Source organism: Penicillium hordei (assembly GCF_028827395.1).
Source record: "Penicillium hordei strain IBT 12815 chromosome Unknown utg000004l_segment0_segment0, whole genome shotgun sequence".
NCBI lineage: Eukaryota > Fungi > Ascomycota > Eurotiomycetes > Eurotiales > Aspergillaceae > Penicillium > Penicillium hordei.
This window is the reverse complement of record NW_026623145.1, coordinates 1114807-1139843: the sequence shown is the minus strand read 5'-3', so window position 1 is coordinate 1139843 and position 25037 is coordinate 1114807. Positions and strand designations below refer to the sequence as shown.

Here is a 25037-nt window from a genome sequence, read left to right as displayed (position 1 = left end):
AGCCTACACGTTGCACCATGCAGGTTATGATCTAATTGTGGCCATCGTAGCCATGTGCGGATACTTGAGCGCAAATTCCTCATTGAGCGACCAGTTACTGTAGTTGAGAGCATGTGGTTCAAACTCCGGGTTTAGAACCACGTCCAAGGAATCGTTTCTAACCAGCAAAGGTGTGAAGCTGGGCCAATTAATCGAAACAGAACGGCCGTAGTCAATATCAAACTCTTCTCGAGTATACTCAAATGAGCCCGGAACCATGGCGTTGCGCAACTGAGGGAATGGCATAAAGTCGGCAAAGATTTAGTGAGGCATGTTATTTTGTATTTCAGTCGGCCGAAGCCATTCCGGTACGTCCTGGAGGGTTTCTGCATACGAGGAATGCACCCTTGGTTGACAGACAGGATGGGACCGCTACACCTCGATACTTGAATATGGTCGGTGGGGAAGTGTCTATGTGTATATGGACAGTAGTAGGAGCTTTTGAACCATCTGTGGAGATGGCATCTCTATTAGATAATTCCCGGGTTTGGTGATGGGCGTCAAGCGTCGTTTGATCTATCCCCGTTTCTGACGGATGCAACGCCAGAGCAGCCAATTGCGCGCTATCCTGAGAATATGTAGCACAAGAATGGATATTTTCAGGCAGACAGCCTATTGTGACAGGCGAATGATTGAGCTCCCTTGATACCACGCTGCAATCCCACGCTGCAATCCACCGCTAAGAGCCTTCGATCCGTGTCCCATACAGCTTTAGGGATGCTTATCCGCCGTGGACCAGATTTGAGGTCAGGCCGCTGGGACTAGAGCTGGAGCTCAGGTCTCCTCTCGTATCTGCAATCCTGCTATCTTCCAGGGTGAATATATCCACCAGCACGGACACTGAAGAGGATAGGGAAGGATGGGCGCTGGGATGTGTATCGTGCAGAGTGCTCATCCCATCCAGGACCATAGCCATAGTTTCCTGGAGGCTGTCCGTCTGCTGTTGGATTTTCTGGACATCGGCCAGGATCTGAATTAATCGATCCTTGTCTGTCTCGCGTTTGATTCTCTACGTCTGCTTGTTTAGCTCTCTCTTTCTTTCCAGTTGTTTTGATGTCCGGCGCCGGACCGGGGTCTATCTCCATAGGCTGTGGGGAATAAAACTGCAGGGCAAGAATTTATTCGGACAGCGAGATAGACGACATTGTCCGGTTAAACTCAATGACTTATATAGTAGCGCTGAGTCAACACCCAAAGGGCCTCCCGAGGTCGGGACCCGCCCCCGAAGAGCGGGCGATGTCCACTTTTCAGATCACCATGGAAGCAAGGGTCACTACCAAAAGTCCCGGAATATGTATTTCGTCTAGTCATTATACTGTATTTTTCGGCAGCCGGAATGAAGTGCGTCCAACCTGTTACACACCTATCCGAGACCGTATGTTGTAAATGAATCGGGCTTAGGATGCACAATACTTGAATGCTAAGAGGTATTCATGATTGTATCGAGAAAATTGCGGGCTTATTATGGATATTTGGAACTTTGACACATTAGGGCCCATGATGCCCATGTCTTTGACTCAAGTCTGCTCGCGCGGGGCAATTGCTGTTCCTGAGCTGCAGGGGGCGGAGATCCTGGGAATGACTGTAGCGCAAGTCCGCAGTTATTCAACCTCGACTGGGGAACTTTGGGATACAGATCCTCTGGATATCGCAGGCCTCGACGTCTGTAACTTGACCGTTACCTATACCCATCCCAAATGGAATGATACGATCCACATCGAGACCTGGCTCCCGCTATCTGGTTGGAATGGGAGATTTCAAGCATCCGGTGGCGGAGGATGGGTGACTGGCTCTACTCAGGGACTTGCCATTCGAGCCTCCCAGGGGTACGCTGTCAGTACAACCGACGGTGGCCATGCTGCCGATAGTCGTCCTGATGAGTGGGCGTTGAATCTAGATGGCTCGGTGAACCTCCATCTGCTGGAAGACTTCGCATCCCTCGCCCTACACGAACTAGCCGTAATTGGCAAATCCATCACGACCTCGTTCTACGGTAAACCACCTACGTACTCATACTGGAACGGCTGCTCAACCGGTGGCAGACAGGGCCTCATGGTCGCGCAACGATTTCCAGATGACTTCGATGGAATCGTGGCGGCAGCTCCGGCCATTAACTGGGCATCCTTTATCCCCGCCGGATTTTGGCCACAGCTCTTGATGAATCAGATGAACGTCTACCCGGAACTCTGCGAGTTTAATGCCCTCCGAGATGCAGCTATCCAAGCCTGCGATGGCCTTGACGGTGTCAAGGATCGGGTTCTCTCAGCCCCAGCTGCATGCGAGTTCGATCCACTCTCGGTAGTTGGACAGCCATATGACTGTAATGGTGTTCTGCGCACGATCACAAAGGAGGCTGCTATTCTAGCGTACCAGATTTGGAAGGGGCCTGTTGGGCTTGATCAATTCCAGAGATGGTACGGGTTGAATTATGACGCGAGCTTCTCGCTTCTCCCACGGGTGGAATGTAATACTCACAAGGGTGTGAAGCGCTGCAGTGGCCTCCCCTCTAATATATCTGAGGAATGGCTGCGCCTTTTTGTACTCAACGATCGCGACTTCGATCTTACCACACTCTCCTTTGAACAGTACGACGCCCTCTTTGACGAGTCCAAAGCCAAATATGACCACATTATCGGGACCGCGGACTCAGACCTGTCTGGATTCCGCGCTGCCGGTGGTAAAATGATCACATGGCATGGACTGGCTGATGAAGCTATCTTCGCCAACGGAACATCGGACTATTACCAAAAGGTACTGGAACGGGATCCCTCAGCTGCAGAGTTTTATCGCTATTTCGAGGCTCCTGGAGTGGCGCACTGCCAGGCGTCGAGTTCCAGTGCCCCATATCCACAAGACGTCCTGGAGAGCTTGATTGCGTGGGTGGAAGAGGGAAAGGCGCCAGAAACGCTGAGGGCGGAGTGGAAGGATCCGGTTACCCAGTCTACGTTGATGAGGAGAGAGCTTTGTCAGTGGCCGCTGGTAGCTCGATATGTTGGTGGTGATATCACGCAGGCAACATCGTTTACGTGTGATACCCATTTTTGATAGACGGACTCACAACTATACCTGGCGCCTACCAGAATGAATTTGAATATGGGTTGCACATGGATCAATTCATTAGACATGATATCCAGTGACAGAAATGTGCATACATGTTCTATATCTTTCTAACAAATCCGGTTACCGGGCCGTCGTTTATCTTCATGCAACCGTGCTGCAAACATATCCTAATTTCACTAGTATCTACTCATCCACTGTGAAAACTATCCTGATCCATGAGTTCTTTGCAGCAATCGAGACTCTCGCTACTGCAGCTTAGCTATCCTCCAGTACACCAGGCATCCGCATCTCGAAACCATGAAATGCCCCCCTCCAGACGTGAAGCTCGGTAGAGACTCCACACTTCGACAAGAGCGACACTTACGCAACCGCCTCATCCCGAAACAACTCCGCCTCTTCCATATCAATAACGTCGGCGGTAACCCCGTCAGTTCCGTCGCACGCGCAGATGCAACCATGTAATCAACTTGTGTCGGTCTGCCCTGTCCGAGGAAATAGTCTCATGCCATCTGGTTGGTAGCCGCACACCACGGTCCAACATGCTCAAACTGCTTCGCCGACAATGTCTGACCTTGGTCATCCAGCATAGGCGTAATCAACATTTGTGCAAGCAGGTTTAGCGTTGGGTGCTGGTTTTGTCGTTCAAGCAAGGAGCATCCTGCTGCGATGGGACCGCCACCAGAGCCGCCCAGAATCATGATTTGTGCAGGGTCAATCCCAAGTTCGGCTGCGTGGTCCGCTACCCAGACTAGCCCTGCATAGCTGTCGTTCAAAGCCGCCGGGGCTGGATGCTCTAGGGCCAGACGGTATTCAACAGATAGTATGACAAAATCAATACCTTCAAATAAGCGGATTAGGCTGTCTATCGCGCTGAATCGGTCCCCGGCTATTTGGCCGCCGCCGTGGATAATGTACACTGCTGGTCTCGAGTGGTTTGTGAATGACTTGCTAGTGAACACAGAAAGGGTGACTGACTATTTGCCGGTGTCGGGCCATGGCTTGACAAAAGGGTAAGATTGCAAGACTGGTGTATTTCTTCTAGAGGTCTAACAGCAAAATGTTACACAATAATATGGTTTAGAATCCTCTTATATTAGTGTCAGGGGGTTTAAAAAGAGGAGCGAGTGTTGTAGGAATTATGCCCATCAATATGTAGTACATGTACGCATCAGGATCTGTGTCGGCTTGGTCGGTATGGGACTGCTACTGTTTTACTCCATAATCAATACATAAATACATGCATTTAAATGAATCACACCGTCAATAGTGAACATTACATTCATTCGTTCAAGATATTCTAGTGAATGAGCGATCCATAGGATCTAGACTAAACCTATTGGGGAACTTCTGCCTCAGGCAACGAAGACTGATCGGATTAAAGTGCAAACGATGCAAACAAGTGGGCGGGATGACTCCGAGGCTTTTTTGTGCTCTTCTTTGATAACAAGATCGCGCGTTTCTTTGGTGCTATTTCTGGAGAAAGTATCTGAGGATCTATCCTGACCTCTCTCAGTTTACTTTCACCAACATTGGGCTTAACGCGTTATTGACACATTCAAGGTAAAATAGCCCTACCGCTTTCCCACCGGCGCTTCACGAGAACTAGTTCTTGCGACTCTCTAGAACTATAAAGAATTCGTTGCTAACACTCCTTGCAGAAATGGCCCCCAAGCAAAAAGCTGGGCAAAAGCCGAAGCCCAACGCGGCGGAGGACGTGGAAGAGACATTTCAAGCTGTGGTAGGTCTAGCAGTTGGCAAATGGTTGCGTGACAGTTCCTGCCAAAGTCCTTTCTGTGATATGTATGTTTGCTGACTTGTGCCTTTGCTTAGGTGCTCGCAGATACCTTCGAGACAAGATTCGAGCCGTTCACCCGCGACAAGCCTCGTGTATGTCCCTACCGCAAAATATTCATGTCCCAAAACGCCGAAATTGACAAACGAAATTATTACAGTGCCTTCTGCCGCTCGCAAATACGCCCTTGATCGAATACACCCTCGAATTTCTGGCCAATGCAGGCGTAGAGGAGGTCTTCCTCTACGCAGGAGCGCACTCAGATCAGCTGGAGAAATACATCAAGTAGGCTTGTCCTAGCGACTCCCTCTGATATGGATGGCAGAGCTGACCTATATTGCTAGTGCATCAAAATGGAGGGCACTGTCTTCACCATTCAAGCAATTTACCTTCCTTAAGTCGACTTCCACCTCCGTCGGTGACGTTATGCGCGATCTGGACGGCAAGCACCTTATCACAGGAGACTTCATTGTCGTGAGCGGCGACGTGATCAGCAACCTGCCCATCGAGGGCGCATTGGCGGAGCACAGGGCCCGCCGAGCACTTGACAAAAATGCGATCATGACCATGGTTCTAAGAGAGGCTGGCCTGCAGCACAGGACCAAGTCCACCTCAGTTTCCCCGATTTTCGTCATTGATCCTACCAAGGACCGCTGCCTCCATTATGAGGAAATTGATCGCCATCCAGACGACGAGCAGTTATCTCGTCTGAATATTGACGCCGAAATTATTCTTAAAAACCCCGAACTGGATATCCGCCAAGACTTGATCGACTGCAGCATCGATATCTGCACCCCGGACGTACTGAGCTTATGGTCAGATAGTTTCGATTACCAATCGCCTCGGAAACACTATCTGTTCGGTGTTTTGAAGGACTATGAGTTGAATGGCAAGACTCTACATACATACATCATCAAGGACCACTACGCTGCGCGCGTGCGTAACCTGAAGGCCTACGACGCGATAAGCAAGGATATTCTCTCGCGCTGGACATACCCCTTGTGCCCGGATACGAACTTGCTCCCTGGTCACACGTACACACTTCGCAAGGGAAGCATGTACCAAGAAACTGGGGTGACCCTGGCACGCTCTTGCGTCATTGGGCGCCGCACAGTTATCGGAAAAGGCACTAGCATTGGAGACCGGGCAGAAGTCCACAACTCCGTGCTTGGTCGAAACTGTAAAATTGGCCGCAATGTCAAACTGGATGGTGCCTATATTTGGGACGATGTCGTGATCGGCGATAACACAGATGTCCGTGGGGCGATTATCGCCGATGGCGTGGTTATTGGCAAAAATTGTGCCGTTGCCGCGGGAGCGCTCCTCTCCTATGGTGTGAAAATCGCTGACAACATCGGGGTGGAGAGCGGGAAGCGTATCACGAAAACTCGGAACGACGGTGGCGTGGGCAAGAACGATCCCGCAGTCGTTGGCGAAGAAGGCGAAGGCTATGAGTTCATTCACGGCGAGGAAGATGAAGATGAAGATGACGACATGAGTGTAGCCTCATCGGGACTTGGTATGTTGTTTCCGAGTGTGTCTCCTCTGGTTCAGAATACTAACTTTATGCCATCTACAGTGTACCGCATGCCCAATCTCTCACTCTCTTCCGCCTCCATTTCAACACTCTCATCTGAAGTCTCTAATACCTCTTGGGCACGATCTGAGCGGAGCAGTTTCTCCGCAGACGAGGATGCAGACAACTTCCACCACGACGCATCAGTCAGCTTGTTCGACAGTCTACGTGAAGGCGTGGCAGCAGACGTCGTGCAGCTCGAGCTGGTCACGCTGCGCATGAGCGCAAACGCCTCGGACAACCAGGTCCGTCGCGCTATCGTGACATCGTTCATGAAGCACATCCAGCAGCTCATGGAGGGCGGCAAGGGTGCCGGTCCAGCAGTCAATGAGGTTTTCACAGCATACAAGGAGGTGGTTGAGCGCACTCTATTCGACCGCAACAAGGAACAGAAGAAGGACCAGGTGGATCTACTGCTCTCACTCCAGCAGGATCTCATCCATCGCAACAAGGGTGATACTGTCCTTCTCTTTACTGCCAAGTCTCTATATGAACTTGACCTTATCGAGGAGGAGGCTTACGACCAGTGGTGGAACGATGAGCGTTCTAGTAACTCCGAGGAAATGCGGACTGTCCGCAGCCAGACCCAGCAATTTGTTGATTGGCTCGCCGAGGCAGAGGAGGAGAGTAGCGAAGAAGAATCCGAGGAGGAGAGTGATGATGAGTAGATACCATGTGTTTTTATTAAAATTCCAATATGACGTTCAAGGTTCCTTTTACATAACTAACTAGTAGCTTCTTGTATGTATACAACGTTGTAGAGTATACTCTTTAGAGTTTCACGACACTTCAGGATTGACTATTAGGGGATCTTCTTTGAAAACCTAACATAATTCCTTATACTCCGTAGTCCATGGAAGCCTAAATACTCCGCAGGCAAACGAGGCTAGGGCACTGGAATGATTCATATCTGAGTCAATGGGCTGAAAGAGGCTACGGAGATCCATCAGCTGACCAATCTTTTGAAATATTTGCTTCTCCGAGGACTTCTGTTTTGTTTTCAAATTACAATAGAATTAGAGAGACACAAAATAATACTCTAACTACACTCTTAGAGTATCTCGAAGTCGAAAATCCTAACTCCTTCGAACACCGGTTTGAGCTGCCTTCGGGGCCAACTGCCCGGAGGTCTTACGCTTCCCCACTCCCCTCTATCCGTGCCCGTCACAGGTTTTACCCAGTGACGTCTGGCCCGATCTCCCACATCCCCCTTGCCGGCATCTTTGCCGTTACGTTCACCACGCCTCCAATAACGCGAAAGAGAAAGGCGGCTGAGGCGATTGCGGACGAGGCACTGCCAAAAGCCGCCCACGGCTCCCGGAAATCCACTTCTGTGTCCGATCCGCGCTCCCACCAAAGCGAGTCTACAACCGCAATAGAACCCACAGAGAGGGAAAGTCCCGTCAGTTCCGGTTCAAAAAAAAGGCTCTCCGCGACGCCCACCACCGCCAGTATGGACTCTGACGATGAGTTCATGAGCGACGTCTCTAGCCAGGATGATTTCTTGGGTACCCAGGGTTCTGATGACGAGAGCTTGGGTGAAGGTGCGTGTGTCCGTCTGATATTTGCCTTTTTTTTTATTTTTGTGTGTCTGTCTACGTCTAGGGTATGGTGACTAACAAGTTGTGCCCTGGGAAGCAGAGTTCGATGATCTCGACGCCGGGTTTTCGGACGATAAAGACCTCATCAAACATAAAAAGAAGCCATACGAAGTCGAGTTCAAGGTTCTCGACCCTCCAGATATCGATCATGAACAGCTTGGCCAAGTCAACGAGGTTTGCGCCATCCTTGGGCTACCGCCTGAGTCGGTGGCGATCTTGTTGCGGTTCGGGCGGTGGAACAAAGAAAAGTTGATCGAGTCATATATGGAGCATCCGGGGGAGACGCTGGAGGAGGCTGGTCTTGGGTCGAATTTTGAGGGAACCGCGAAGACCGAGCGCGTCCCGGGCTTCATGTGTGACATATGCTGCGAGGACGGGGATGACCTCGAGACGTACGCCATGCGCTGTGGTCACCGATATTGTGTTGACTGCTATCGGCACTACTTGGGACAGAAAATTAAGGAGGAAGGAGAGGCTGCTCGAATTCAGTGTCCAGGCGATGGCTGTAATCGCGTCGTGGACTCCAAGTCGCTGGATCTGCTCGTGACAAAGGAGCTTCAAGGAAGGTGGGTGTTTTATTCTGCAGGCTGCTTTTAGATGGAAGCGAGAGTTCGCTAACACATGTCTCACTACAGGTATCGTGAACTATTAACTCGAACCTACGTCGACGATAAAGAAAACCTAAAATGGTGTCCAGCACCAAACTGTCAATACGCCATTGACTGTGGGGTAAAGAATCGTGATCTCCGTCGGATAGTTCCAACAGTGCGATGTTTTTGCAAGCACGAGTTCTGCTTCGGCTGTTCCCTCAGCGACCACCAGCCCGCGCCATGCACGCTGGTCAAAATGTGGTTACAGAAATGTGAAGATGACTCCGAGACGGCTAACTGGATCTCGGCAAACACCAAAGAGTGTACCAAGTGTAACTCGACGATCGAGAAGAACGGCGGCTGTAACCATATGACTTGCCGCAAGTGCAAGTACGAGTTCTGCTGGATGTGTATGGGCCTCTGGTCCGAGCATGGCACGAGCTGGTATAATTGCAACCGGTACGAAGAAAAGTCAGGCGCAGACGCGCGCACTGCTCAAGCTAAATCGCGTTCCTCCCTGGAGCGCTACCTGCATTACTATAATCGGTATGCAAACCACGAGCAGTCTGCCAAACTCGACAAGGATTTGTACCTGAAGACCGAGAAGAAGATGACTAGCCTTCAGTCACAGTCTGGTCTATCCTGGATTGAGGTGCAGTTCCTAGACACCGCGTCGCAGGCCCTGCAGCAGTGCCGCCAGACCTTGAAGTGGACTTACGCATTTGCATTTTACCTTGCTCGCAACAATCTGACTGAGATTTTTGAGGATAACCAGAAGGATCTGGAGATGGCTGTTGAGAGTCTCAGTGAGATGTTCGAAAAGCCAGTTGCCGAACTGGCAGGACTCAAGGTTGATATTCTGGACAAGACTGCTTATTGCAACAAGCGCCGGGTGATTCTATTGAGTGACACTGCTGAGAACCTGAAGAATGGTAAGTGGGGATTTCACATGTGTTTTTCCCTATATTGCTAACACATGCTTTCTAGGAGAGTGGTCGTTTAACATTGAGTGGTAAATCGCCCCTCACCCTAACCCCCGCTCGCCGTAGACCACGGACGAGATCTTGACGACGTGAACGACATCTACTTCTTTACAAGAAGTTCCAGCATACCTTTTCCTTTTCCTCTACCGTCCCAACTCTTCAGCCATTAAGATCATCACCCTTGCACTGATTTCGCAGCAACAAAGGTCGTATCCATTCATCGCCAGGGCTGACACGGGACTATTTTTTTTATTTTTTTTATTTTGTTTTCCCGCTTCCTCAAATTACGTCGAATTGCGTGCATGTATCCTCATTTGATGAGGGCTTTTCTTTTGGTGTGTGCTTTCATCACAGATTCCGTATTCTATTTTTCATTGCTTTGAGTTCAGGCGCAGCGGCTTTTTCTCAACAGAATTGATTATTTCCAGATGATATAACAGGCAGATAGCAGTGAAGTCATCCTATTCAATGCATCCTTCCTGCGTAGTGAGTGGAAGAAGAACAGAGACTCTGCCTATGTACGCTTCTATATAATATAGAGTGGCTATAAGGGTATGAAGCTCAAATTGATATACAACATATAGGAGTGTAAGATTTTCCCCAAAGAAACAAGGGGCCCTCGCAGAATCCAAACCAATATAGACCAGATGAGTTTAGTTCGCGGCTTGTAGTTCCACCGGGGCTCGGCATGTCCCGGTGAAAAACCGTGTGGTCTGCTTTCTGCTTCGCCTCCCAAGTTTGACATGAGAATCAAGTCTTGGAAGTTAATGATGGATATGAGATGTAATATAAACAATATACACCCATCTACGGAGTATAAAGGAGATGTTTGCGTGAGTATTTCTAGAAAACACACCCCTCCCCTTCTGGAAGACCTGGAAGCCGAAAGCTCCACTCAATAATAAGATGAGTTAGGCGAAATGTGGTCAAGGGCGAACGATGGCTTATTAGGGGGTCTTATCAGATTGATAAAATCAGGTACCAGCTATGTACCTGTACTGTGGTTTCTACACTGTAAAGGTACTGGTATGGTACTTTACATAAAAAGTCAAGGTGTGTTCAATGTTGGGGACGAGCTAAACTCCGTCATCGGATGTTTCGGAGATATTTTACTGTGTATTGGTATTCGTACAGTGATTGACGGTATATGCATGTGTCATTATTCCGCTACACCGAGTACGGAGTACAAGCTACAAGTTACATCTATGTAGTTCGGCCTTTCATATTATCTTGTTCGAGTCGTAGTTCCGAGGCATGAACGAGGGTCTGGCCGCCGAATCTGAATAAGCATGTACACATTCTCCAGGGCCTACAAAGTACTTTTAAAGGGATTGAAGTAAGGAGAATATGTAAAAAAATAGTCTCTAATAGTCAAAAGAATAGAAATAATAAGAGTTAACTCCGTACATAGTAGATAGAATCCATAATAACCAACCTGGCAAGTCCGTGAATAATTTCCCTAGCGCCGTTTTCCGCTCCAAAACACCTAAATTTCCAATATTTCCTCTCCAGGTTGTTCCGTTTAAAAAGAAAGAAAAGGATTCATCTTTTCCTTTTTTTTTTTGCTTCTTCTTCTACTCTTCATTTCTTCCTTTGTTCCCCTAATTTGTTGGCTTTTTGTCCTTTTACACTTTTGTTGGTCTTGTGCTTGTGTCTCCGCGGGACCTCCCATCCAATCCCCGTTTATCTCATCTTCATCTTTTCCATTCCTCCACCTCCGCCACAGCAAACCACCTCCCTTCCTCTCCGCTCGAACTCTTCATCTGCTACAGCTGCGCCTTGAGCTAGCGGAAGCTCCATGGCGGCTTCCGATCAAATCCCCGGGCAGGAATTCGAGTATGTCGCTCTCCAATGGATTTTTTCCCCCTCCCAGGCAATCGGGCATCGGGATCGCTGGAATGAACACAGGGACCAACGCATCTTCTATTCTGGTGATATAATATACTCCAGCTATTGCTTGATTATCCCTGTTGAGCGTCCTGACTTTCTTGTTCGCCCTGTTGTCGCTCTGCGGAATCCGATTTTGTGGCTGAAACTAATGCGATACGTTCTATTTTAGCTACGAAGCCCTTCCTTCCAACTATGGCCTCGGCCGGAATATGCTAGCTGGTGCTTTCGCGGGGATAGCAGTATGTTTACATGATTATTGGGGATGTTTGAGGATTTTTGGCTGATCAAAATAAAAGGAGCACTCGGTGATGTACCCTGTTGACTTGCTCAAGGTAAGCTTGACTTCTGGTTGAAGGCGTTGAAACTAGGGGGGAAAGGATTGAGCGCTGACTATTTGGCCGTCGCTAGACTCGCATGCAAATCCTGACTCCTTCAACTGGTGGTCTCTACACCGGATTGACCAACGCTGTCTCTACAATCTATCGAGTTGAGGGCTGGCGGACACTATGGAAGGGAGTCTCGAGTGTGATTGTCGGCGCAGGTGTGTATATCGTGGAAAGTCCTGAGCTGAAGACTCAATTCTGATTCGCGACGATAGGTCCCGCCCACGCGGTCTACTTCGGTACATATGAGATCGTGAAGGAAATGGCTGGTGGTAATGTCGATGATGGACATCACCCCTTGGCTGCCGGTAAGATTTTCGGACAATTGTTGAATTGATTTTTTTTTTTTTGTGCAACAACTGACCTGATTACCGTGCAGCTATGAGTGGAGCGGCCGCTACCATTGCCAGCGATGCGCTGATGAACCCATTTGATGGTAAGTGACCCGTGTGAGGTAATAAAATCACGCCCCGCTAATCCATTCTCTAGTCATGAAGCAACGTATGCAGGTTCACGGCTCAGTTCACAAGACCCTGGCGCAATGCGCCAAGACCGTCTACCGCACCGAAGGTCTTCAGGCCTTCTACGTCTCCTACCCTACCACACTTTGCATGACCGTGCCCTTCACGGCCACTCAATTCGTTGCCTACGAGTCGATCTCGAAGGTCATGAACCCCAAGAATGATTACGACCCATTCACCCACTGCATCGCAGGTGGTCTGGCCGGTGCCTTCGCAGCTGGTCTTACCACTCCCCTTGACGTCGTGAAGACGCTCCTTCAGACCCGTGGCCTCGCAGAGAGCGAGGAGGTGCGGTCTGCAAAGGGTCTGTTCAACGCCGCTGCCATCATCAAGCGCCGGTTTGGTTGGTCTGGCTTCCTGCGTGGCATGCGCCCTCGAATTATTTCCACTATGCCGAGCACTGCAATTTGCTGGTACGTACCATTCCGAGACTCGGTTTCTCTCAACGTTTGATTGAACATTTACTGACTTTTTTTTTTCCAGGACATCATATGAGATGGCCAAGGCATACTTCAAGAAGCACCTCGACTAAAAGAATCCCTGATCCTCTTGCACGGCTGCTCGCCATGGGTCCCATCCACCATTCCCGATGGACCTGCTATTTGTTCGATATACCACGTTTGTGTGGGCACCATATAATCTTTCTTTGATATCTTCGGGCGACATTGGTCTGTTCTTTTACGATATGTTCTGGATTTGGGGGTTGGGCGGAGCCCAAGAACTCCCATTGTGGCGCATCTCGAGCCAGCAGAGCTCGTGTTTCGATCTTCTTTGCATGTTTTAGGGCTTTTTATGAAAAGCGTTTCGGCAATGTATAGTTTTGGGGAAACGGGACACGGCCACTTTCGATTTCGGAGGTTAAATCTGGTGCTTGTATTTTTTTCTTCTTCTTATTGTTGGATTCTTCGATGCTCTCTTCCATTCGATGTGTCCTATACTGTGACCGGCGTTGGAGAAACCTCTTGGTTTTGATTTTGATTTTGATTTTTTGGAGAGAGGGCTGGGTTCTCTGTGGCATCACTATAACTTATGTTTTCTTTTTTAGTATCTTGCATGTACCCATAGACGTGAGGAAATTTAGAGATGATATCTGAGGTTACCATTTTAATTGATATATATATAAATTGCTACTACATAAATACATAAGTTTATGTAGTTCAACTGGACGCATGCAGTAACTCCCGAATCGACGACGTCACGCGAAAAATCCTCCCCCCTCCACCTGCGGGAGATCATCGCTTTCACCAACTCCACCAACTTGTCGTGAAATGGATGCAGGCGGGCCTGTATATTCCTAATGATCCGCCCACGGCCTGCGTCTTCCTTGCAGAAGACGTACGACGAGTGCTATCTCGCGTGCTCCACCGCTGTGTACTTTGAGGGCCAGGTAAGTCCACCCGTGGACTAGTTCGACAGTAGTTCCCTGAGGCTCACTCTATTAGAACAACGAAGAGGAAGCATTGCGGTCCTGGAGAACTGCCCTTGAGACTATCTATCATCACAATGCTCGTCGTGTACCGTCGAACTATACCCCGAAATCTGAAACCGAAAGAGCCCTGCAGGACTCCATCCGGGCGCTAGAGATTCAATGCCGAGAACGGGTCGATCTACTAGGCGCCCTCCAAGCAAGCAGGAAAGAATCTGCAGAGGCAAATGGCAGTAAAGAGAGCGCTACCCTTGTCAAGGGCAGACCAACTCCTAAAATACCGCCGCCATCGTCTTCTAACACTCCTGGCTGGATCGGAGATGGAACAATCCCTGCCGTGGGATACACCGACCTTTCCAAACCAGCTGCCATACCCAGCCGCCCTGCGCTGCCAACGAAACAAAGTCATGACTCGCCGCCAGTTTACGACGAGGCTGGACCAGCGACCCTGTCAGCGGTTGGAACTCCTGCACTGCGTGTGCACTCAAACTCTTCAGGCAAAACGAGATCGCGTGGCTCCAGTCCCGAGCGCCGGAAACCCATGTTGACAACTTTGCGCAGCAGCGATGGCAAAAAGAATGGCAAGAAAGTCAAGGTTGCATCAAAGAAGAAGGACTCGAGACCTGCTGCCTCCACGGCTGCAGGCCTAGCATGGGGTAGCATCTATCGCTCTGCATCAGGTGAGAAGCCTGTGAGCGATGCGGCTCTGGCCTCATCCCGGCAAAGCGCTGCCCACGATCCCAGCTTCCGCCGAGAGGCAAAACCAAGATCTATTCCTGGGGATGAACCTCCGCAGCCGAGAATTCGCGTTTCCCGAGACCACCTATCCGCGGACCAAATTCCTGCCGCCCATTGGCGAGAGCCTCCTCGTTCGTCTCCGAAGAGGTCCTCGCCTAGACCGCCGACTCAGTCCCCTAGTCAGCCGCCGCCGCGGGGGCCTCGACCTTCACCTTTACCTGAAAGCCCTAAACTACAACATCCTCATTCAATGTCCATGCCGAACCCGGCGGACTTTGCACCACCTAGACCATCCATCAAACCCAAGCCCGTGGCCTTGCGATCTTCCCAGCCGACAAGCCATCCAATGCAAGCTACTAAGTCTGAGAATTCTTCTCGGAGTCTGACGCCTCGGCTTGACCGTGAAGTAAATTCTTCCAACAATAAGCCGCGGACAACATCTGCTCCTAGACCTCCCAAAATTGGCGAAACGGCCCGCGTTTCTCCATCATCTGCTAGCGGGGATGATTTCCATCGCAGTGTCGACCGGCTGGCTATCTCTCAAGGGAATAGTGATGGTGCAATACGGCGCAAAGCCCCACCAGTCAAACGACAAGAGACAACAACTCCACCACTATCAAGCGAACCAGAATCTTCAGATCAGCGGACCACAGCAAGCGATGCAGAGGACGAAGACGAGGAAGAAGACAGTGAAAACTTGAAAATCATGGAGAAATTGCCCAGGGGCGTAGATCCCCAGTCAGCAAAGCAAATCCTAAACGACATCGTAGTACGCGGTGACGAAGTACATTGGGATGACATAGCAGGCTTAGAAGGAGCTAAAAAGGCCCTCAAAGAAGCAGTCGTCTATCCATTCCTCCGTCCAGACCTCTTCTCCGGTCTCCGCGAACCAGCCCGCGGAATGCTCCTGTTCGGCCCCCCAGGTACAGGCAAAACGATGCTCGCACGAGCAGTAGCCACAGAATCAAAGTCCACCTTCTTCTCCATCTCCGCATCAAGTCTAACATCAAAATGGCACGGCGAAAGCGAGAAGCTCGTGCGCGCCCTCTTCGGGCTCGCCAAAGCCCTCGCCCCATCCATCATCTTCGTCGACGAGATCGACTCCCTCCTCTCTGCGCGATCATCCGGCTCAGAGCACGAGGCCTCCCGTCGCTCCAAGACTGAATTCCTCGTTCAATGGTCTGACCTCCAGCGCGCAGCTGCAGGCCGTGAACAGACAAGCCGCGAGAAGAAGGAAGGCGATGCTAGTCGTGTACTCGTCTTAGCAGCTACCAATATGCCTTGGGATATTGATGAGGCTGCGCGTCGTCGCTTCGTCCGTCGGCAGTACATCCCGTTGCCCGAACATCATGTCCGCGAGCAGCAGATCCGAAAGCTTATCAGTCACCAACACCACGAGATGAGCGATGCGGATATCCAGGTCCTGGTACAGGTGACAGAAGGTATGTATCCCTTTTTTTTTTTTTGTCCTGTCTGGTTCGTCTTTCTAATTGATATTCCCAGGCTTCTCCGGCTCAGACATAACAGCCCTCGCCAAAGATGCAGCCATGGGTCCCCTGCGCAATTTGGGTGAGGCCCTCTTGCACACACCGATGGACCAGATCCGCGCCATTACCTTCCAGGACTTCGAGGCAAGTTTATATTCCATTCGACCTAGTGTATCCCACGACGGACTCCGGAAATATGAAGATTGGGCGAGAGAATTTGGCGAGCGAGGCGGATAGAGTAGATTTAGATTTACTCATCTTGGACTCTTTTGGTTCTGCTGTGTCTATTTGACTGCCTCTTGAGTTGTTCCTCTATCCTCCTTGTCTATGGGGACTTTGTATGTTCGATACGATTATAGGAATGGAATATCTATTCTTCTTTTTTTATCTGTCCTTCATAACCTTATCTATCTGGGATATTCCTCTTCCTGTTAACTTGGATGTTGTGTCTAAGCATATCTTTCTGTGGTATCTGGACTTGCCTGCCAAATGTGTGTTAGATCTATATTTTAGTTGTAGATTTAGATCACGACCAGACTCATGCATCAACTTGATCGTACTACAGTAGTATAAACCAACTCACGAAGCTGTAATTCGCGTTTTTGTTTGTTTCCGCGATGTGGGCGAGTGAATCCTAGCTTATTCTTGCTATAACTAGTAGAGATAGGCACAAATTATGGCTCAGCAGCCTTATGATTTTACATGCAATGAAACTGAAAAATGGGAGTTGGACGTCTGCCTGCGTTATAATAGGGTCCCCAGTCCCGCATGTCGTAACCCAGCACTTCTAGCGCGAAGCTAAAAGCGCCTTTAAATTAGAGTTCTGAGGCTGTGTAGCTGTGGGGGTTTTCATTGTACATTTAGATATGCGTGCAGTACAACTTGTATAGGGAATAGGGAATATATCAACTCAACAACACTCGGATCTCCCCTGTCGTTCGAGGGAACAACGATCTCAAACTCCATTCACCCTCCTCATCCTTCTCGCTCACTTCTATCTTACCATCGGATTTACCACTCTGGCCACTAACGCTGGTCCCGGTTCCAACGGCCACATTCACAGTTCCTCGCGCCTCATCGGCGGCAATGATCATGCCTTCGACGAACTCGAAATCACGGCAGAATGCCTCAACCGCATCCTCGGTGACGCTCTGAATAAGGGAAAGGCTTTGTACACGCTTCAGATTATCGGTTGCGTCCATAAGTGCAGATGGGAGGAAGTCATCGAGTTGTTGGCTGGATGTAATCAAAGACCCTGGTTGGAAGGCCGAGAGACTGGCCAGGTCGGCTAGATGTGGTTTCTGCTGGTCTGGCTTCTCGGTCTTGTCTTCCGTGGTATCAGAGAAAGGCTCTAGGGCCTCTAAGAGCGTTCGGAGTCCGGAGGACTCGAGGAGGAATTGATGTTGGGTGTCGAGAAGATCGCTGCGTAGGGTTGATAGGGCTGCAGAGATGGGAGGGACGTGTGTGGAGCTGGCGAAGGGGAATGGTGACACAGCGGCGCGGGCTGCAAGGAGAATATTGGTGCGGTAAATGGACTGCGCTGTGGTGGTTTGGAGTTCATCGGATGAGGAACGGGCTAGTGTCAAGAATGGATCGAAAGCGGCCCGGAGGACAGAAGTGAACGGGTTCTCGTTGTTCGCGTCTGGGGATGAATCTTCTGGTCCGACGGAAGTCTCATATGTCTTCATCAGTAATTCCAGGCCTTCCAATGCATCTAACAAGAACTGTGGGGGTGACAAGTCGTCTGGCGGAGTCAGGGCAATATTGTCGCCCGCCAAGGCGCTGATTTGGTCGCGCATCAAAGCCTCAAAGTGGCTAAGAGTGAACTTTTCCAAGCTTTGGATCAGATCAACCAAGTGCGATTGTGTGCCCACTAGTTTGGTGAAGGTTGTGCGGTAGAAAGACAACAAGCTCACAACCCTGTAGCAAGTAATAGGGTCCTCATGGCTCTGAATGACGAGCTCTATTCTCTGTCGCAGTGATCGAGACACTCCAGTAAGGTCGCGGTTAACCAAGTCACTGAGTGCCTTTTGGCCATCAAAGGCCACTTCCTGGTCCTCATCGATGCGCGACCAGGGCTCGCTATTCAGGCCGGCCTGAATCCCCCGAGCGAGTTCGTCCCCATCATCAACAAATAACGACTCGAGGGCTTCTCGTTCTGATACAGTTGTCGAGTGCACCCATGCAAGCATGTCACCAATGTACCGAAGTGGGTCATGCGCTGAGAACTCAATCGGTTTGACAGTGTGATCACCGGCGCCGGGCCCATTGGCCCCCGAAACAGCATCAGTCAGTGCATAGTGGAAAGCATCGGACAGTACATAGTCCCGTGCCTCCGCAAAGAAATCCAAACAGCTGTGGAATAGACTCGGGCGTTCTGCCAGCACCCGTAGAGCGCGGCGGATCGTACTACTGATACGAGGATCCTCCAGATTCAGGGACCTGAATTCTTTCTGGACCCATCGGTAGAGTTTCTGGTATGCTGAATTGAGATTTCGGGTGCTCAATTCCATTACCTCCAAGCCCAGTCGCTGATTTTCGCCGCCTAGTAAGACCTCGCAATCGTGGTGCACTTGCTTGACACGAGCTAGCACGTCAAAGAACCGTTCGTCAACGGGCTCTTCGGCCGATGTCAAAATCAATAGATCCTCTTCCGGAACCAAGAAATGTTTCGAAAAGGCTTCCAACAGCTGTTGTTTAGTCTCGGTCTCTTTCTTCTGTGTCATCAGGGCGCTGGCTTCCTCGAGTACCGGTGTGGTATCCTGCTTTGCAAGGTTGATTCGTTTGCGCATATCATCGCATGTCTGGTTAAGTGTTGAGACAACCGTTCCAATCCGTCTCAATTGCTGTTATCGGCATTCGAATTAGACTTCCGGGTCCCAATCTCTAAAGGAGCAATAGGAGTCTCACCTCTGCCACTTTCCCGAAGTCCTTGACAATCTCCGCATTGCAATCGACAACTTCTTTTTGTACATCTAGTCGTAGTTGCCGACGCGTTTCTGCAGTGTTGTGAATGCCTCTCAAGCTCAAAGTCTCGAGAGAGTCCCGAATGTCCGAGTCCGCGTACGATGCCGACAGAACCGTTGTCAACCGACTGGTGAGGGCGGTCGAGCGCTGTGTTGGCGGGGACAATGGAGACGATGGCGTCGGTGTATTAACGCCATTACTGGCGCTGCCACTTGTTGGAAAGTAGCTGGTCATTGTTGTTCGAGCAACCCAGAGAGTCGGCGAGGGGAAGTAGAGGACAACCTCGCACTTGGCGCATCGACCGCCTTCGCGGTATCTTATCGTCAACACTACTCTATTTGTTTTCCCCTCCTGATTTGTTTCAATTCATTCATTTCTAGAATTTCATTGCTACCTGATCTCATGGATAGTCCACTCGTTTCACCAGCGAAGGCCCGCCAAGCTGCTATCCAAGCTAAAGATTGGGCGTACGTGAACTCCTGGCTCAATCGACAATACGCGCCCAAACCGGTCCCCAAGTTCGAGCGTAATGAAGATACCCTCCGCGTCCTCCTAACTCTAGCTGCAGCCAATGATGCTGCAGACGAAGAAGCCACTCTACAACATTGTGCGCGCGAAGATGCTGTTGATGCATACAGAAGGCGGGAAGAGTTCGAACGCAAAGATCCCCACGAACAACAGAAGAATCAACTCCTTGATGAAGTCGAAATGTGCTTGGATGACAAAGGAAGACGCGATCTAGAGGACCTCGCCGACTCCGCCGCAGCTCTGGGCAATACCTTAAATCCGAACCCGGGGGATCTGGCGCAGTCCATTGTGGAGCTCACAGTGGAGGAGTTCGAGGCCCAGGAACAAATTGCAAAGGTCGACACATTGCATCGGTATCTCCAGAGAGAGTTGGCACGGTTACAGGCGGAGCTTGAGGAATTGAAGACAGATGTGGCCTATGAGACACCTTCCGATACACAAAGCTTGACATCGGAGTGGACACGCGGCACAAAGACACTTGCAATCAAGGTCGGGGAGTACCAAGATCGAATTGCCTCACTAGAAAAAGTTCAGCCCCGGGGGCCGACTATTGAGGAGCTGATGGCGGAGGAGGAGAACGTTATCAGGATGCGGGAGACGGTCAAGGCCCTGCAAGGCCGTGTGAGGGCGTTCCATGATCTTCCCAAGGATACCCCAGGGGCACAAGCAAAGTATAAAGAACTAGAGCGTGAGCTTAGGCAGCTTAGGCGACAGCGAGATTCAATGGCACTATAGGTGAGCGGTACTAAAGCTAGCTCTCTACATCTTTGGCCTTCTACAATGTTTGGTCTAAATAATGATAGATGAATGAATCTCTTTTCACTTGAAAATGTGATGAATTCAAAGAGCAAGTTAAGTTATCTGGCTAAATAAAAAAAATATAATAAAAAAAACGCCGATGGTATCGTGAACCCATGAGGGGTTTTGAGGGCAAGGCTGTCCGAAGTCATGGAATGACCAGGATAATGGTCACTCAGCTAAGGGGCTTAGTTGCCGCCGAGACCAAGAGCACCCTTGACCTTGTCACCACTGGAGGTATGGTTAGTATGATACTTTTGTTCCAAGAACAGAGTAACCTACATGGAACTGGTGGTGCCGCCGTGGCCGAGGTTGTCACTGGCACGCTGGGTCTTGTCGAAAGCCTCCTGGCCAACACCCTTGCTACCATCGGTCTGCAAACCGCGGGTGGCGCGGTCAGTGTAGTCGGTAACAGTCTCCTTGGCCTTATCCTGAGTGGACTTGGTGGAGTCGGGAGTAATCTCCTCCTTGGCCTCTGTGGGAAGAAGTGGTCACTAACGATGTTATAACATAGCAACTTGACAGGCAGATATAAAGCAGTATCACATACTGGTAATGAAATCCTTGCGACCGGTGTCAGACATGATGAATATTAATTGGTGTTTGGTAGTTGAAAGTAGAACTGTGTGCTCTGATTGAAGTAGAAGATGTTGATAAAGGAAGAATAGCTGAAGAGGTAAAGAGCAGGTTTATGTAGATTTGTTTACCTGATTACGAGCCCATAAAGAAGAGATACTACATGGCGTCTTTCGTGTTTGCTATCGTGATCAACTTACTTTATTCACAATAGACACCATATACCAGGTAGGGAATGTGTTACAGATCTATTTGAGTAGGGACCCCGGACTAACCACAACCTCCAAATTAAATAATGGTTCCTCCAATCAGCGAGGTTCCTAAGGCTTAGTGCAGATGGTTTTCGCAAAATACAGGCTGTGGCACCCGATGGCATCATGCTCTCGGTTCGTTCGATTCGCTTGATGTTCCGGAGATGACATCATGAAGATATTCAGGTGCCAAGGCTTTAAAGCTTAGATATCACGTGAATATCTCTTGGCTATCATATGTTTGTCACGTGATACAATTTAGACCCCACACTTCCAGGGACAACTAAGCCTGATTGGGAACAAACAGCATTAGGCGGTCAAAAATACTTAGCAGAACCACTCACCGTCTCCGTCACCTGTTTGGGCATCAACGGAGGTCGTCCATCTCCGATCAACTTGTTTTGTTTCATTCCTCATCATTTCGTTCTGACTCACTATGTGGCTAAGATTTGTGCTTCTTCATGCATTATCATCTCATTCTCTGTGATTATCAACTGGATCGTTATCTTGGTGACAAGACGTTGAATTCATCGTTCTTTCATTTACTACCATCTAACTCTTAACACACGAACCTGCTACACACCCGTTACATCTATCTCATCAGCTGTCAATGACTGCATCGGACTCCCCTATCCCTTTAAACTGGGACTTCACTCCAGTGCATGACCTATTACGGTCGCCTATCGATGGCTGCACTGCGAGACCTAGTCGCCACAATGAATCTACAATCCCCTCGCTTGGTGAACAACAAGCCAAAGGTGATCCTCGTTACACCACCAATGGTAGGCTCGTGGATCTTATCTCAAATCGGAGTAACCCGAAGCTTGGTGACTTTGGTGCTCTTTGGGAGCTTTTCAACGGGGTCCCCGCTCCTGCGGGCGTCACGCCAACTTTAGGGACCACAAAAACCACCAAGTCTGAGCTGCAGAAGGTTCAGCCATCGCTTGAAGAACTTCCTCCTACCTCAGCGGAACGACCGGACAAGAAGGTCTCATTCCCCGGCCCCCCTGGTATTGAAACATCCGCCCCCGTTTTGTCCAACATCTCTCGCGTCATCAACGAGCCAAATCCCTGGGCCCCCAATGACACCGCCACTGGCTATATTTCCCATTCCTCTTCTCGCCCAAAAGCCCAGGCGACAGGTATTCCTGCCGATTTTCAGGGTCAATCATTCACTATCTTGAGGCGGACCTCTGTTCGTGTGCCTTCTGGAATTAGTGCCGATGTGAAATTTGGTATTCCACGAACCCCGCCAGAGACGATTGCTAAAGCCAGAGTTGATGATTCAAGTGATACTCCCACAGCAAAACCCAAGCCTCGATCTCGAGGAAAGGATTTCCATAAGAACACGCGCAATAATCCAGTCACTTCGGAAGAAAGTGCTGGGTTAGACTCAGACTCAAGCATTGTGTTTGATCATCCCCTTTCCGAGAAACCAGTAGCCATTCGATTTGTCCCAACTCGGGTCGGCACGTCTGAAGCAAAGAATTGTCGTTATGACACCCCACCGTCATCATTTGAGGATAATGACTGGATATTAAATGCCGACACCGTTAAAGGGCTTGCTTCGGGGGGTGCTCGTGTGCGGTCTACCCTGCACCTATCGGCCGCGGACCGAAGAACCACCTTGATTACCAGACTCCTCGGCCACTTCCCCGCCTATGCCCAAATTGTGTCTCAAGTAGGGCAGATTTCGCAACACCGTCCCATCGAGAGTATTGATTTGCATCCCATTCATATATTTGTTGATATGTCAAACGTACGTTTCAGTCCCCCCTCTACCAAAAAAACTCATCTCAAGCTAATTCATCTTAGATTATGGTGGGATTTCATGATGCGGTGAAAACCTCGCGCAACATCCCTCTCTCCAGTCGAATCCGTCGCGTTCACATGTCTTTTGCGAACCTCTCGTTGATCATGGAACGCGGCCGCCAGACCGCCAAGAGAGTCTTGGTCGGCTCGGATCGTCTTCCCTCCGTTGATGAAGCCGAGAGACTCGGCTATGAAGCTAGTATCCTCGAGCGTGTGCACAAGACGAAGACCGTCACCCCCCGTCGCAATAACAAGTCCTGGAAAAACCATGGCTCCAGTTCTCAGGGTGCATCTAGCGGTCCTGAAATGGTCGCTGCCTCTGGAGAGCGATGGGTCGAGCAGGGTGTGGACGAAATTCTGCACCTAAAGATCCTGGAGAGCCTTTTAGACACGAAAGATCCCGCGACTATTGTTTTGGCGACGGGGGACGCGGCCGTGGCCGAGTTCTCTGGTGGATTCATGAAGATGGTCGAGCGCGCGCTGCAGCGCGGCTGGAATGTTGAGCTTGTGAGCTTCTCGCAGGGGACAAGCTATGCTTACCGAAAGAAGGAGTTTCGGACTCGGTGGGGAGACCGCTTCAAGCTGGTCGAGCTAGACCGCTATGTGGAGGAACTGTTTGAGTGAATGGCGAAACACGACTCCGCTAAGGGGGTTTACTTCGCCTTTCAATTTGAAATGGAATCAAGAATTATAGCTATAATGACTCAAATCCCTTATACTGACTCAAAATTCGGTTAACATAGCTCGTAGTTTCGTAGTTTCGTATATTTGAGTCAACACCCCGCCAAATCGCCAAATCGCCCAACGTCATTGGGCGGAAAACACCCGCCCGCACTTGTTGCCTCATGCACGTCTGCTTGTCTACCTAGAAGGATTCCCCATTCTGGAACTATATAGTCCCTGTTAATCGGTGCTCCTCTCCAATATTGCTTGTCTTCTTCTACATTGTTGAACTTCAAACAAAAACAAAAACGGACCGGCGAAAAAATCCAGAATCTATCTCGAAGAATTTGGATTTGATCTTGCACGACCAGCAGAACATCCTTTCGAAAAGACAGAGGAAAGAAAGAAAAAGATAAAAATCCTTCATCTTGCAATCACAACATATCAATTCCATCATGTCTCAATTCACAGAGCAAGACTTCTTCGGAGGAGCCATCCGCGGCGTCGTGCCCCAGGGCTGGATTGATTCGAGGTTAGTATACAAACTTCCTGTGCATCAAATTCCCATTTCATTCCTTCAATCCATTTCCAATCCCATCCCAGAACATCCCAATCAAACGTAACCCCCGAAACTAACATCCAATCCCAGCACCCTCCGCGAGGTCCCCGACCACCAAGAGCTATGGCTCTCCCCAACAACCCTCTCCAACCTAATCATTGAAATCAACCAGCGCGTCCCGCAAGCCGAAGCTCTAAACATCTTCGCCGCGCTCAACCACCAACAACCCACCGCCGCCCCAGGCAGCGGTAGCGCAGCGTCCGCAACCGCAGAAACAGTCGACCAAGCAGCCGCCCTGTACCACCTGCACGATCTCTGCGACGAAGGCGACACCATGCAGGTGATCACATCTCCCACGCGCGTCGAAGTCCAGCTTGCTTCGTCCTCGCCTTCCCCCGCTTCCGCTATCAAGGCGTATCGCGGCGTTGTCTCCTTCACGACGCCGGTGCGCGGTAGCGGTGGACGTGTCCCTGCGTCTGTTGACGGGTCTGCTGCTGGTGTTGCGGATGCTGGGGTGTTGGGTGCGCAGACGGGTGGGGATTCTAATGGTTTGCCGCAGGTTTCGAGGTTGACGTGTCATTTCTTGCTTGTTAGGCTTGAGGCGCAGGAGACGGATTTGTTGGTTTTCTTTAATGTGCCTCATGAGGAGTTTGATAAGAGTGGTGACCCTAGGGGTTTGTCGCTTGAAGAGGTTGTTGCGGAGGAGACTATTGCGGCTTTGATTGGGAGATTGGAAATTTGTGATTGGGGCCTCTTTGTTTAAATGTCTTTTTTTGTATGGAATTGGATGGCGGATC

At 50.0% G+C, this 25037-nt stretch overlaps 12 protein-coding genes across 12 annotated transcripts; 7 read left to right on the top strand and 5 right to left on the bottom strand.

The window, feature by feature from the left end:
* Nucleotides 1-24: 24 nt before the first annotated feature.
* Nucleotides 25-285, bottom strand: N7537_007697 (uncharacterized protein; the record flags this gene model as incomplete). The annotated part of the gene is made up of 1 exon (XM_056898752.1): nucleotides 25-285. One exon carries the CDS (start codon nucleotides 283-285, stop codon nucleotides 25-27), a length of 261 nt encoding a protein of 86 aa, XP_056750828.1.
* A 475-nt stretch (nucleotides 286-760) lies between these two features.
* Nucleotides 761-955, bottom strand: N7537_007696 (uncharacterized protein; the record flags this gene model as incomplete). Its single annotated transcript, XM_056898751.1, has 1 exon — nucleotides 761-955. The coding sequence occupies one exon, from the start codon at nucleotides 953-955 to the stop codon at nucleotides 761-763; it is 195 nt and encodes a 64-aa protein (XP_056750827.1).
* A 581-nt stretch (nucleotides 956-1536) lies between these two features.
* N7537_007695 (uncharacterized protein) lies at nucleotides 1537-3084 on the top strand (the record flags this gene model as incomplete). The annotated part of the gene is made up of 1 exon (XM_056898750.1): nucleotides 1537-3084. The coding sequence occupies one exon, from the start codon at nucleotides 1537-1539 to the stop codon at nucleotides 3082-3084; it is 1548 nt and encodes a 515-aa protein (XP_056750826.1).
* Nucleotides 3085-3599: 515 nt separating this feature from the next.
* Nucleotides 3600-4342, bottom strand: N7537_007694 (alpha/beta hydrolase; the record flags this gene model as incomplete). The annotated part of the gene is made up of 2 exons (XM_056898749.1): nucleotides 3600-4073; nucleotides 4337-4342. The coding sequence occupies 2 exons, from the start codon at nucleotides 4340-4342 to the stop codon at nucleotides 3600-3602; spliced, it is 480 nt and encodes a 159-aa protein (XP_056750825.1).
* Nucleotides 4343-4759: 417 nt separating this feature from the next.
* N7537_007693 (uncharacterized protein) lies at nucleotides 4760-9698 on the top strand (the record flags this gene model as incomplete). Its single annotated transcript, XM_056898748.1, has 9 exons — nucleotides 4760-4837; nucleotides 4930-4986; nucleotides 5052-5176; nucleotides 5236-6410; nucleotides 6471-7121; nucleotides 7523-8011; nucleotides 8091-8634; nucleotides 8704-9590; nucleotides 9646-9698. The coding sequence occupies 9 exons, from the start codon at nucleotides 4760-4762 to the stop codon at nucleotides 9672-9674; spliced, it is 4035 nt and encodes a 1344-aa protein (XP_056750824.1). The 3' UTR covers nucleotides 9675-9698.
* A 1741-nt stretch (nucleotides 9699-11439) lies between these two features.
* Nucleotides 11440-12967, top strand: mrsA (putative mitochondrial carrier protein; the record flags this gene model as incomplete). Its single annotated transcript, XM_056898747.1, has 8 exons — nucleotides 11440-11477; nucleotides 11701-11770; nucleotides 11828-11863; nucleotides 11940-12072; nucleotides 12130-12222; nucleotides 12294-12350; nucleotides 12404-12848; nucleotides 12919-12967. The coding sequence occupies 8 exons, from the start codon at nucleotides 11440-11442 to the stop codon at nucleotides 12965-12967; spliced, it is 921 nt and encodes a 306-aa protein (XP_056750823.1).
* A 765-nt stretch (nucleotides 12968-13732) lies between these two features.
* On the top strand, nucleotides 13733-16323 carry N7537_007691 (uncharacterized protein; the record flags this gene model as incomplete). The annotated part of the gene is made up of 3 exons (XM_056898746.1): nucleotides 13733-13822; nucleotides 13878-16041; nucleotides 16103-16323. The coding sequence occupies 3 exons, from the start codon at nucleotides 13733-13735 to the stop codon at nucleotides 16321-16323; spliced, it is 2475 nt and encodes an 824-aa protein (XP_056750822.1).
* A 668-nt stretch (nucleotides 16324-16991) lies between these two features.
* On the bottom strand, nucleotides 16992-19287 carry cog6 (Golgi transport complex subunit COG6; the record flags this gene model as incomplete). Its single annotated transcript, XM_056898745.1, has 2 exons — nucleotides 16992-18932; nucleotides 18997-19287. The coding sequence occupies 2 exons, from the start codon at nucleotides 19285-19287 to the stop codon at nucleotides 16992-16994; spliced, it is 2232 nt and encodes a 743-aa protein (XP_056750821.1).
* Nucleotides 19288-19455: 168 nt separating this feature from the next.
* N7537_007689 (uncharacterized protein) lies at nucleotides 19456-20316 on the top strand (the record flags this gene model as incomplete). Its single annotated transcript, XM_056898744.1, has 1 exon — nucleotides 19456-20316. The coding sequence occupies one exon, from the start codon at nucleotides 19456-19458 to the stop codon at nucleotides 20314-20316; it is 861 nt and encodes a 286-aa protein (XP_056750820.1).
* Nucleotides 20317-20567: 251 nt separating this feature from the next.
* On the bottom strand, nucleotides 20568-20963 carry N7537_007688 (heat shock 9/12 family protein; the record flags this gene model as incomplete). Its single annotated transcript, XM_056898743.1, has 3 exons — nucleotides 20568-20610; nucleotides 20662-20854; nucleotides 20930-20963. 3 exons carry the CDS (start codon nucleotides 20961-20963, stop codon nucleotides 20568-20570), a joined length of 270 nt encoding a protein of 89 aa, XP_056750819.1.
* Nucleotides 20964-21816: 853 nt separating this feature from the next.
* On the top strand, nucleotides 21817-23642 carry N7537_007687 (NYN domain-containing protein; the record flags this gene model as incomplete). The annotated part of the gene is made up of 2 exons (XM_056898742.1): nucleotides 21817-22965; nucleotides 23022-23642. 2 exons carry the CDS (start codon nucleotides 21817-21819, stop codon nucleotides 23640-23642), a joined length of 1770 nt encoding a protein of 589 aa, XP_056750818.1.
* Nucleotides 23643-24136: 494 nt separating this feature from the next.
* On the top strand, nucleotides 24137-25003 carry mog1 (Ran GTPase-binding protein MOG1; the record flags this gene model as incomplete). The annotated part of the gene is made up of 2 exons (XM_056898741.1): nucleotides 24137-24213; nucleotides 24331-25003. 2 exons carry the CDS (start codon nucleotides 24137-24139, stop codon nucleotides 25001-25003), a joined length of 750 nt encoding a protein of 249 aa, XP_056750817.1.
* Between the last annotated feature and the right edge of the window lie 34 nt (nucleotides 25004-25037).